Source organism: Calidris pugnax, unplaced genomic scaffold (genome assembly GCF_001431845.1).
Source record: "Calidris pugnax isolate Ruff unplaced genomic scaffold, ASM143184v1 scaffold373, whole genome shotgun sequence".
NCBI lineage: Eukaryota > Metazoa > Chordata > Aves > Charadriiformes > Scolopacidae > Calidris > Calidris pugnax.
This window is the reverse complement of record NW_015091220.1, coordinates 86,642-99,770: the sequence shown is the minus strand read 5'-3', so window position 1 is coordinate 99,770 and position 13,129 is coordinate 86,642. Positions and strand designations below refer to the sequence as shown.

General features: G+C 41.8%; 1 protein-coding gene across 1 annotated transcript; it reads left to right on the top strand.

Moving 5' to 3' along the window:
• The first annotated feature begins 598 nt into the window (after positions 1–598).
• RAD51AP1 (RAD51 associated protein 1) lies at positions 599–12,546 on the top strand. The gene is made up of 9 exons (XM_014959823.1): positions 599–627; positions 813–862; positions 2,212–2,353; positions 3,125–3,234; positions 3,570–3,644; positions 4,309–4,458; positions 9,734–9,889; positions 10,763–10,909; positions 11,850–12,546. The coding sequence occupies exons 6-9, from the start codon at positions 4,323–4,325 to the stop codon at positions 11,975–11,977; spliced, it is 567 nt and encodes a 188-aa protein (XP_014815309.1). The 5' UTR covers positions 599–627; positions 813–862; positions 2,212–2,353; positions 3,125–3,234; positions 3,570–3,644; positions 4,309–4,322; the 3' UTR covers positions 11,978–12,546.
• The last annotated feature ends 583 nt before the right edge of the window (positions 12,547–13,129 follow it).

The following is a 13,129-nucleotide window of genomic DNA, read 5'->3' as shown; positions in this document are numbered from 1 at the left end:
AGGGGAGTCAAGGGAGCGCGAGCCGCCGCCGCCGGCCGGTCCCGAGGGGCGCGCGGGGACGCCGGCAGCTCGCGCCTGGCGGCGCCGGATGGCGTTTCCTAGAAAGCCTTCAAGCGCGCGCGCGCGCGACGGCCGTTGCCCGCTGAGGGAGCGCGCGGGCCCCCTCTCTCTCTCCCTCCTTCCCTCCCCCTGTCCCCCTCACCGGGACCGTCGGAGCCCCGCGCCGCCCGACCCAGCCTCTCCGCGGCTCTGCCGTAACGCGGGGCCCGAAGGACGGGGTTCCCCCGTTCTCCCTTCCCGTTGGAGGGGTGTGGGGGAGCGGCTGTTCGCCGCGGAGGGCAGCCCCGGCGGGCGGCATCCCTCGGGTGGGTACCGGGCTGAGGTAGGGCCTGTGCCCCCTCCGGGTGGGATCGCAGCTGGGCCGGCCCGGAGGTGGGCGGGAAACGCCTGTCAAGTGCCCGAAAAGCGACCCGGGCGATAAATAATTTCCGTAAATTTAATAAATTGCAGCAGCTCTTAGGCGGCCTGAACGTGAGGAGGTTACAGTGCTCCTACAGCTCTTAGGCGGGCTGAACGTGAGGAGAAGACAGTGCTCCCACAGCGAGAACTACAAAAAACACTGTTGGTGTAAGATTTAAAAAAAAATAATCTAGAAGCTATTCCTAAAAACCACATTGTACAGTAGCACTGCTTATACATATATTTGAACGGGCTTTTTTCTCCTGTGAAACATGATTGACCCAGACCCCAGGTGTTAGCTGGGCAAGGTGCTCGGTCAGAAAGGATCAACAGTGTATGCTTTTTTACCACAGGAACAAGAAAATTGTCAATTATTCTCAGTTTGGAGATTTGGAAGATGATGGTAAGTGGTATGTTCTTAACAAAAACACCAAGCACTCGTGTAACCACCCAAAATATCGCCATGGTGGTTTTAATTAATTAGTTCCTCAAGAAGGCTCTTAACTGTTTTCACTAGAAGTAATCCCGGCACACTGTTAAATGCCCTAATACAATAAGAATATGATGGCTCCAAGGCAGAGTATAACAACAGTATGTCAGGAAACAGGTGAATACGTAGCATCTTGTTGCAGGAAAATCTGTTTCTTTCCCTGCCTCAGTTTTTGGTGGTGATTGGTGGTTCCTTCTCCACCTGATTTTCAGCTCACAGGGTTGTAAATCGGAGCATAAAGGAGGAGTGAATCATCTGTACTTAGATCTAATGTTTCTGCTGCAGCTCTGTATCTTGATGGGTCTTGGTTAAGGACATGGCAGTTAAATTTTGAGCTCATTGATAAGAAGGCTGGACTGCAGGCTATTTGTTTTCATGACAGTCCTCTCTTACTTCTGAGCCCCAGTGGATACTGTGCATTTTTCTTCCAGAATTTGGTTGCTTTCGTGGCTTTCGGAGGGTTTTTTCCCATGCTGTTTGCAGGATCCAGGGAACAATTTGAATTGGTAGAAAGGGAGGGCAAAAGTAAATTTTTAATTTTGCTGTGAATCGTGTGGATTAATGGACACTCTTAGTTTCAGGAGTTTAAATGTGATGCATGACTTTTCTTAATTTATAAGTGACCACATGTAACATTAAAGAAAAGTATAAATTCTCAGAAATGTTAGTGATCTTGTCTAAGGTTCTTCATCATTTAGAGAATAATGAAGATTATTATGGTTTTCCTTATTTTGCACTGTGATCTGCAGTGTTTTCCGTTGGAAAAAAGGCACGTTTTATGCCTTCTAATTTTCTTTGAAAATTGGAGAAATGCATTGTGTTTGGTAAGAGGCAATATGAAAATAGTAGAAAAAAGGGAGCAGAAGACATTTTTTAATGGGAGCAGTTCCCAAAACACCAGGAATTCTAAAACTGTTTAATAACAGTGATTGTTATTATAATTGATTGCTCTTCAGCATATCAAAAGATGAACTTCTAGTTATTGAAAAGCTGGTAGCCCATTAGACATTGAAGTTTTATTGCCAAATTGGTAATAAAAATTGAAATAATTACCTCTTTAATAAAAATATATGCAAAAGTGGGCCTGTTAAACTTTCATTCAAAATATATTCAAGAATAGTATAATTATAGTTGTGTTCTTTAAAAATAGAACTCATTTCAAAAAGGTTATCTTTGGTATATTTTCAGTGTGAATGACTTCTTTTGGTCACATGGAAGAATACAGCAAAACTCATTAAAGCTTCTTGCTGTTTCCCAAACAGATGAAGACTTTGCATGTATAGCTGCACCTTCAAGCAAAAAATCCAGAACACAGCTCAAGGATCCAAAGAAGGAGAAAAAAGAGAAGCAAAAAAAGCCACACACTGAATTGGCTCCGTCACAAAAGCAGACACCTGGTAAAAGGTAAGAAATGTTGAAATGTGGTCACCTCTGTATAAAGCTGGATTCCAATAATAGTATTTGTGTTTTCTTTTTCCCCCTGGAATTTTAAGCAGCTGAGAATAAACAACTAACATATTAGCGTGATAAAGATTTTCAGCATTATGAGTATCATTGCAAATGAGGGATAAAGTAATTATGCATAGAGTCAGGAAAACTTTCCTGAGTTCGTTAGTGAGCTACGTTTGTTTTGTTGCAGCTCTAAAAAACTCCAGCAAGCGGCCTGCGTAGATGCAGAAGCAGGTTTGCATGTCTGATCTTGTCCTGATATCTCTATGGGGCACAATAACTAACAATTCTGAGAAATATAAAGCCAAGTTGAACTCCTTGAGAAAGAACATATTTAAATCTTGATGGAAAGTACGAAGGCAATTGCAATGAAAAAAGAAATCTGATTATTTTGGTAGTAAAGTTGTGTATAAATACTACATTTCAGTGTGATGTTTCAGGCAAATGTAATTGCCTCTTTCTGTGACGATGTGTTATTAGTTCATCTATATATACAACGTTTTGCAATCATAATACTTCTAAGTATAGTGTGCTTTAATTACTAGTGTGTAGTTTGTAAACGTTTCAGGAGGTAATATTCATAATATGATATGCTGTAAGTATGTATTGAAATGTTGGTCTCAGTACAAGTATTTGAATTTTTTAAAGTTCAGTGAGTCAGAAATATATCTGTAACACTCGTGTCATTGTTTTATTATTTAGCATGTTTGATTTTCTTTTTTCCAGGATATCCTTGGATGACAAACTTTATCAAAGAGATTTGGAAGTTGCCTTAGCCTTATCCATCAAAGAAAAATCTGCAAATATCCTTGAGGTGCAAAATTCAGAAGAACAAGGTTATTTTACAGTTCAATGCAACACTCTATTTATATGTAGTGAATTAGAACACGACAATTTATTTTACAGTGAAATAGGTTGAAAGTCATGTTTTATTTCAATATATCACAGTAAGGAAATGAGATTTTCTAGGTATCGCCTGAGTTCTTATGTTCTTGTATTTTTCTGTGAGAAAAAGAACTCTTCTGTAAGATCTTCCAAACATATAGTTTGATTAGAGACAGAAAGAAACATTAGCTATTTTCATTTTTTAATATCCTCACTTCTTATAATGTGTTTTTTGTAAGCTAATATTTTGTATTATTTATTGTTTATTTTCTGGATTCTGAAACAGGTAAGAATATTGAATCAGAAAATGTACATAGGAGACCCCCCTTTTCCAACTGCAGTGTAGACAGTGAACTTTTAGGTAAGTTGTTCTCATACGCTGTCTTTTTAGAAATAGCATTTCAAGATACCTTTAAGTAGCTTATCTCTCCGTTGTTTTTATTGGGTTTTGGCTTTCACTTATGTGGAAAAAGAATCTTTATCTTAAATACAGACTGAAGGAGGAAGGATACATTAATTTTTTAATTAAAAATCTGGTTCCAGTCTTAAAATGGGAGGACCTGTGTATTGCTGAATGAGATTGGTACAGATCACTAAAAGTTAGTTGGAAAAAGCAACAGACGTGATGGTTTTATGTGCTGAGTTTATTTACTTTGAGAAGCTACACTTACCCTCCTATCCTTCATGGGTCCATAGTGCCTAAGCATCAAATAAACATGACCAAAAACATTTGCTGAGCCATTAGAGACTTTCTCAGTTTTCCAGTTTTATTTTTGGTCTTCTGTCTGTTTTTTAGCTTGATTACGGATAAATATTGATAACTTTCACAACCAGAAAGTACAATTTGGTCAGTTAAAAGAGTAAAACGAGAATCACCTGAAAACAAGTGCCAATGATAGGCTTCTGTATAGTATACTTCAAAATCCCAAAAGTGAATTCTGGGGACTCAAATACCTGCTGCTTTTTGAGAAGAAGAATAGATTTACTGTGCATTTGAATTAATTAGACCACCTTCTGTTTTCTAGGTCTCAATCGGGTTATGGATGATGATGTACCTAGGGGTGATGGTAGGCAAAGGACAGCAGCACCTAAAGTTCCAGCACATCAGAAGTTACTGACTGTTGACAATAATGATGGAGAGCATGCTACTGACTCTGAGCCAGAGTGTGTACCCAGTAAGTTCTTCTCTATAAAAACCCTCTCCTTTAAATGTGCTGCCTTACATTTAGTTCATATTTTCAGTGAAATGTGTACTGCTTCGATTGTATCTTCCCTCTTCCCCCTTACTGAAGCATTATCTTTCAATACTAGTGGCATCTCAACTGCATGTTGATGCTAAATCTAGACATAGGATCTTATTTGTACGCATTCCCCAAACTGGCAAAAATGATACTGGCTTCTCTGCATTTGCTGCAGTATGTCAGAACAAATTTCTTCTACCCACTTTGTCCAAGAAAGTTTAGTCTCTTAAAGAGGCTCTGTTCTCTTTCCCAGATGTTTTCTGGGGTTTTTGTCAAAACAGTGACTCTGGAGTAGTGTCAGCTGTTAGTGCTTTCAATATTGGCTTTGTTTAAGCTTAGCTGAAAAAATAAGTAGCCTCCTTTCTTTCCTTCCTCCAATTCTCAACTCTTAGAAAACCGTGCTGCATCTGATTGGAGGTCAGCCTAGCCTCATACTGTGCTTCTGGTAGCAGCCTAGTATTGAATGCCTGCAGAATATGATCACAGAATCACAGAATGGTTCGGGTTGGAAGGGACCTTAAAGATCATCAAGTTCCAACCCCCCTGCCCTGGGCAGGGACACCTCCCACCAGACCAGGTTGCTCCAAGCCCCATCCAGCCTGGCCTTGAACCCCTCCAGGGATGGGGCATCCACAACTTCCCTGGGCAACCTGTTCCAGTGTCTCACCACCCTCGTAACAAAAAAGAGTAGAGGGGCAGAATCACCTCCCTTGACCTGTTGGCCGTGTTTCTTTGGATGCAGCCCAGGATTTGGTTGGCTTTCTGGGCTACAAGTGCACATTGCAGTCTTGTTTTGAGCTTCTCATTCACCAACACCCCAAAGTCCTTCTCCTGAGGGCTGCTCTCAATCAATTCTCTTTCCAGCCTGTATTTGTGCTTTGGATTGTCCTGACTTATATGCAGGACCTTTCACTTGGCCTTGTCGAACTTTGTGAGGTTTGCACAGGCCCATCTCTCAAGGCTGTCCAGGTCCCTCTGGATGGCATCCCTTCTCTGCCGCGTGTTGACTGCACCACGCAGCTTGGTGTTGTCAGCAAACTTGCTGAGGGTGCACTCAATCCCACTGTCCATGTTGCCAACAAAGGTGTTAAACAGCACTGGTCCCACTAGTGACCCCTGAGGAACACCACTCGTCACTGGCTGCCACTTGGACATTGAGCTGTTGACCACAATCCTTTGACTGCAGCCATCCAGCCAGTTCCTTATCCACCGAGTGGTCCATCTGTCAAATCCGTGTTTCTCCAGTTTTGAGACCAGGATGTCATGTGGGACAGTATCAAATGCTTTGCAAAAATCCAGGTAGATGATATCAGTTGCTTTTCCATTATCCACAAATGCTGTAACCCCATCGTAAGGCCACCAAATTTGTCAGACACATTTTGCCTTTAGTGAATTCATGTTGGCTGTCGCCAATCACCTCCTTGTTTTCCATGTGTCTTAGCAGAGTTTCCAAGAGGATTTGCTCCATGATCTTGTTGGGATCAGACTCACTGGCCTGTAGATCCCTGGCTTTTCCTTTATTCCCTTTTTGAAAATGGGGTTTATATTTACCCTTTTCCAGTGGGAATTTCCCCAGCCTGCCACAACTTCTCAGATACGATGATTGGTGGCTTAGCAACTTCATGTGCCAGTACCCTCTGGACCCACAGATGTATCTCATCAAGTCCCCTGGATTTGTGCACCTTCAGGTTCCTCATAGTGCCTCGAACCTGATCTTCTCCTGCAGTGGGCAGTTCTTCATTCTCCCAGTCCCTGCCTTTGCCTTCTGCGACTTGGACATGATGGCTAGAGGACCTGCTGGTGAGGCAAAAAAGACACCGAGTACCTCAGCTTTCTCCATATCCCTGGGTAACCAGGTCTAGACCACCTTCTGTTTTCTAGGTCTCAATCGGGTTATGGATGATGATGTACCTAGGGGTGATGGTAGGCAAAGGACAGCAGCACCTAAAGTTCCAGCACATCAGAAGTTACTGACTGTTGACAATAATGATGGAGAGCATGCTACTGACTCTGAGCCAGAGTGTGTACCCAGTAAGTTCTTCTCTATAAAAACCCTCTCCTTTAAATGTGCTGCCTTACATTTAGTTCATATTTTCAGTGAAATGTGTACTGCTTCGATTGTATCTTCCCTCTTCCCCCTTACTGAAGCATTATCTTTCAATACTAGTGGCATCTCAACTGCACGTTGATGCTAAATCTAGACATAGGATCTTATTTGTACGCATTCCCCAAACTGGCAAAAATGATACTGGCTTCTCTGCATTTGCTGCAGTATGTCAGAACAAATTTCTTCTACCCACTTTGTCCAAGAAAGTTTAGTCTCTTAAAGAGGCTCTGTTCTCTTTCCCAGATGTTTTCTGGGGTTTTTGTCAAAACAGTGACTCTGGAGTAGTGTCAGCTGTTAGTGCTTTCAATATTGGCTTTGTTTAAGCTTAGCTGAAAAAATAAGTAGCCTCCTTTCTTTCCTTCCTCCAATTCTCAACTCTTAGAAAACCGTGCTGCATCTGATTGGAGGTCAGCCTAGCCTCATACTGTGCTTCTGGTAGCAGCCTAGTATTGAATGCCTGCAGAATATGATCACAGAATCACTGAATGGTTTGGGTTGGAAGGGACCTTAAAGATCATCAAGTTCCAACCCCCCTGCCCTGGGCAGGGACACCTCCCACCAGACCAGGTTGCTCCAAGCCCCATCCAGCCTGGCCTTGAACCCCTCCAGGGATGGGGCATCCACAACTTCCCTGGGCAACCTGTTCCAGTGTCTCACCACCCTCGTAACAAAAAAGAGTAGAGGGGCAGAATCACCTCCCTTGACCTGTTGGCCGTGTTTCTTTGGATGCAGCCCAGGATTTGGTTGGCTTTCTGGGCTACAAGTGCACATTGCAGTCTTATGTTGAGCTTCTCATTCACCAACACCCCAAAGTCCTTCTCCTCAGGGCTGCTCTCAGTCCATTCTCTTTCCAGCCTGGAGTTGTGCTTTGGATTGTCCTGACCTACATGCAGGACCTTCCACTAGGCCTTGTTGAACTTTGTGAGGTTTGCACGGGCCCATCTCTCAAGGCTGTCCAGGTCCCTCTGGATGGCATCCCTTCTCTGCCGCGTGTTGACTGCATCACGCAGCTTGGTGTTGTCAGCAAACTTGCTGAGGGTGCACTCAATCCCACTGTCCATGTTGCCAACAAAGGTGTTAAACAGCACTGGTCCCACTAGTGACCCCTGAGGAACACCACTCGTCACTGGCTGCCACTTGGACATTGCGCCGTTGACCACAATCCTTTGACTGCAGCCATCCAGCCAGTTCCTTATCCACCGAGTGGTCCATCTGTCAAATCCGTGTTTCTCCAGTTTTGAGACCAGGATGTCATGTGGGACAGTATCAAATGCTTTGCAAAAATCCAGGTAGATGATATCAGTTGCTTTTCCATTATCCACAAATGCTGTAACCCCATCGTAAGGCCACCAAATTTGTCAGACACATTTTGCCTTTAGTGAATTCATGTTGGCTGTCGCCAATCACCTCCTTGTTTTCCATGTGTCTTAGCAGAGTTTCCAAGAGGATTTGCTCCATGATCTTGTTGGGATCAGACTCACTGGCCTGTAGATCCCTGGCTTTTCCTTTATTCCCTTTTTGAAAATGGGGGTTATATTTACCCTTTTCCAGTGGGAATTTCACCAGCCTGCCACAACTTCTCAGATACGATGATTGGTGGCTTAGCAACTTCATGTGCCAGTACCCTCTGGACCCACAGATGTATCTCATCAAGTCCCCTGGATTTGTGCACCTTCAGGTTCCTCATAGTGCCTCGAACCTGATCTTCTCCTGCAGTGGGCAGTTCTTCATTCTCCCAGTCCCTGCCTTTGCCTTCTGCGACTTGGACATGATGGCTAGAGGACCTGCTGGTGAGGCAAAAAAGACACCGAGTACCTCAGCTTTCTCCATATCCCTGGGTAACCAGGTCTTCTGTTTCCTTCTGGAGAGGCCTACATTTTCTCTAGTCTTCCTTTTATCAGTGACATAACCTGTAGAAGCTTTACTTGTTGCTCTTGATGTCCCTGGCCAGGTTTCATTCTGTCTGGGCTTTAGCTTCCCTGACCTGATTCCTGGCTGCTTGGACAGTTTCTCTCTGTATTCCTCTCAGGCGACCTGTCCTTGTTTCCACCCTCTGTAGATTTCCTTTTTGTGTTTGAATTTGTCCAGGAGCTACTTGTTCATCCATGCAGGCCTCTTGGTGTGCCTACATTTTCTCTAGTCTTCCTTTTATCAGTGACATAACCTGTAGAAGCTTTACTTGTTGCTCTTGATGTCCCTGGCCAGGTTTCATTCTGTCTGGGCTTTAGCTTCCCTGACCTGATTCCTGGCTGCTTGGACAGTTTCTCTCTGTATTCCTCTCAGGCGACCTGTCCTTGTTTCCACCCTCTGTAGATTTCCTTTTTGTGTTTGAATTTGTCCAGGAGCTACTTGTTCATCCATGCAGGCCTCTTGGTGTTTTTGCCTGGCTTCCTCTTTGTTGGGATGCATCACTCCTGAGCTTGGAGGAGGTGACTCTTGAATATTAACCAGCTTTCTTGGGCCCCTCTTCCTTCCAGGGCTTGTTCCCATGCTACTCTGCCAAGCAGATCCCTGAAGAGGTCAAGGTCTGCACTCCTGAAGGCCTGGAGTTAGCTTGCTGTGCACTCTCCTCACTTCCTTAAGGGTCTTGAGCTTCACCATTTCATGGTCCCTGCAGCCAAGGTTGCCCTTGAGCTTTACATTCCCCACCAGCCCCTCCTTGTAGGTGCAAACAAGGTTCATCATAGCACCTCTCCTCGTAGACTCCCCTCTCACTTGGAGAAGGAAGTTACCATCAAGGCTTACCAGGAACCTCCTGGATTGCTTATGCCTTGCTGTGTCTTTCCTCCAACAGATATTGGAGTGATTGAAGTTCCCTGTAAGGACCAGGGAATACCTGTAATTCTGCTGTTAAGATCATTATTGTATGCAGTTTATACCAAGGTGTTCCATTATTAAAGGACAAAACAAGAATTCTATAAATACATAATGTTTTATGGAGGCTATTTCTTTCTCAGTTCAGCATATAAATATGTGCAAATTTGCTTTACTATATCCTTAAGAAATCCTGGTTCTTTATGTCCAGAATACGATTAGAAGGCCCTGGAATAACAGTAAATTGCATTTCCTGTAAAGAGATGACATCCCTTTTCCTTGCTGTAGGTGAGGATTCAGAAGAAGATTCAGATTATAGTGAAGGTGATGATGAAGACTTTGCGATGGAAAAGAAAAAAGCCAAAGGAAATAAAAAGCAAACCAGACAAAAGATGCCACCTGAAAGACAGAAGAAAAATCTCAAGTCCAAGATTAATCCTACAGGTACCATCAATTTGAAATAGGCTTCTTTATAATAAAAGTTCCTTTTATTTTCACTGAAGGATTAGATAAATTTGGCTGACAAACTGACTATGCAGGGTTATGATGAAAATTACTATGTGCAGAGCAAAGGTAGGAGAGTAGAAAAAAATCCTGAAAGAAAAAAATGCTTGGTAATAAACTAACACCCCTTACAATAAAAGCAGACAAAAGTTAATAGACTGAGTTAATTTCTTTTTATAGATTTTTCTTTTAAGAAAAATAACAATGAGTGATCTGAGATTTTTTTTTTTTTAATTATAATCTCAGAGCCTCCTCTTGCAGTTGCATTGGTAAGTTTTTAATTCAAGGATGGCTAAATAATGCTAGTACTACTAACCACTTGGTGAAAAATATTAAATATCTGTGCCCTTCAGGGTTATTTGTTCACTGTGTTGCTACACAATTTACTTTAACTAGCTTAAAAAAAAATCTTGCCATGGTGTTAATCTTGTGTCTGACTTGGTAATGTGTTTTGATTTTGGGCCTGAGTTTACATCATGTAATTTAGTTTAAAACTAGTTTTTGTTACTACAGGGAATGGTTTGCTTTGTGTAGCTGACAGAAGAATCTTCCCTCTTAGAAATTCCGTATCTGTCAGGTCTTCAAGAGGAAATTGTTACACTGCTTATTTTCAAACCAGGATTGAAATTTCAGAGTATAACAGGACTGATTGTATAAATGTATACAGTTAAAGATGTGACAATCTAGTAACATATTCATTATTTCACTCAACATAGAGAGCTTGTGCTGTACAATGATCTATCATCTTATGCAGTGTGGTGATTCCTCTGCTAAAGAGTATCTTTCTAAGGTCGCTTTTATTTTCCAACCAAGTGTCATCTGTAGTTTCTCCTTCACGAGTAATGGAACCAAAATCTGAGCCAACACAAAAGGAGATGTCCAGTACTTTGGAACCAGTTGGGAGACCTTTACATACTTCAAGTCCTGTAACATATAAGAAGCCTAAATGGATACCACCAGGTAACTATAAACAGATACACTTAGTTGACTTAAGTTTTTAGCAATTTCTCCTAAGAGCAAACAAACGAACAGTATTTCAGAAAAATTACTGCCCTCTTATAATGAAAGGTATTCTTTTGACCTTAGATTTAAAAAAAGAGAAGACATACCTTCCTGCTTCTTTTCCTCTTACAGCTTATCCTTACTTTATGTGGGGAGGTTAATATTTTCCAGAGTGTGGATCAAATCTCAATCAAGAGATTGTGTGGCTATTTCTCTCTTGTTAAGAGCTTTCTTTATCTCCGGTATGTGCCTCATACCAGCATACCATGTTATCTATTCTAAAGAAATAATATTTGAAAACTATTGGAGTGTTTCAATTGCTTTAGTAAAGCAAATGCTTATAAGCTTTTACTTTCTTAAAGTGTTGGAGCGTGTGGCTGCTGACTGCTGCCTCTTACTTTGATTTCCTTTCACGTTTACTATTCTTTTCTGTACACATTTCTTTCTGGTTGGCTCCTTTCTTTCACACCTTATTTCCCCACTTGGAATTGTGTTCAGTTGGGTGATTCTCTGTGTGGAGCACCTGAAAACACACAGTACCCTGGGAACAGTTTTTATGTGCTTGTCTGGCGTGTTGCTGGTTACTTAAAGCTGTGCACTGTACCTGCTGCATTGGCTCCCAAATAGACTGATTCCCACCCTGGGAACAGTTTTTATGTGCTTGTCTGGTGTTGCTGGCTACTTAAAGCTGTGCTGCATTGGCTCCCAAATAGATTGATTCCCGGTGAGTACGCTGATTTTTGTGTGCTTCTGTGGTATGTTGTTCAGACCTTTTTGCAATATCTTTAGAATACTTTTTTGTTCTACTATAAAAACTACAAAAATACAACAGTTTTGTGATTACTTTTTTCCTCTCTTAACTTCTTACACCTTCTTTTTGTTTTAAAATTGTTTTCAGCTCCATCAGGAAGCAGTAATAACGCCATGAAATACATTTCAGTTAAGTCACCTACTCAATGTCTTAGACTCGGCCTCTCCAGACTAGCAAGAGTCAAACCACTGCATCCCAGTGCTACCAGCAGTTAAATGATCAGTGACAAGATGCCACATGAAAGAAAAGACTTTGGAAGGTGTTTTGCTTATAAATACAGGGTGGGAAGCAAAAGCTTCATGGCATCATCTGTTTTGGAGGACTGTTGTTCGTGTGCGTGTCTAATACTATAGTGAGTTTTTATTCTCCAAAATACTAGGCATCCTTAAGTGCTACTGAATAGTATTATTTCAGGTGATACCTGGATCACCAGCTCTTTGATTTATCATACCTCAGAGATGTGGGTTTGTGATAATTTTAATTCTCTGATATCTAAACTCTTGGCATTAAAATAGTCTAGACAGCTCTATGCCAGTTATAGAATTTGATATCTCAAATGGATTCTTAACACCAGTGAAAGTCACAGTTTAAAAAACAATTCTTGGAAGTGTTAAATTATCACTTCCTACCCCCTTTTTGGAAAGTTTGTCACCACTCAAAATCTGTTAACGTTTGCATATTTTTTATGTGGATTTTAATGAATTTTTATGTATTATAGATGTAAATGTTTTTTAGAATGTTATATTTTTAAAAATGCTAAAATAAAGTACTTTATATAATCATATTATAATCATATTAATTGACTTTATTAATTTTGAAAATCACCTCTAAATTTTGGCTACTGTCCGGCAAATATTTCTACGTGTGCATACTCTTGTTGGAAGTCAGCAGCATTAGTCAGGCTCAGATGGTGAGGATTTTGTTTTGAGCTCCTTCAGACCACGATACCACACGTAGTTAGTGGATTGAAGGGATGGTTACTGAGTAATAAGACTGAGCTTTCAAAGTAAGTAATTTCCAATCTAAGCGTATTGACTATGTGAGATGACACAGGGGATGCGTTAGTCCCTGTATTATTTAAGGGATCTGGTCATGATGATCTCGATAAGGACATAAGGTGTAACATCAGCAAGTTCTCAGATGACACCAAGTTAAGCAGGGGTGTTGATTCCCAGGAGGATAGGAAAGCTTTGCAAGAGGACCTAGATAGATTGGATCACTGGGCCAATGCCAGTGGAATGAGTTTCAACAAGGGCAAGTGCCAGGTCCTGCACTTAGGCCACAACAACCCCCTGCAGCGCTACAGGCTGGGGGAAGTGTGGCTGGAGCTGCCTGGAGGAAAGAGACCTGGGGGTTCTAGTTGACAA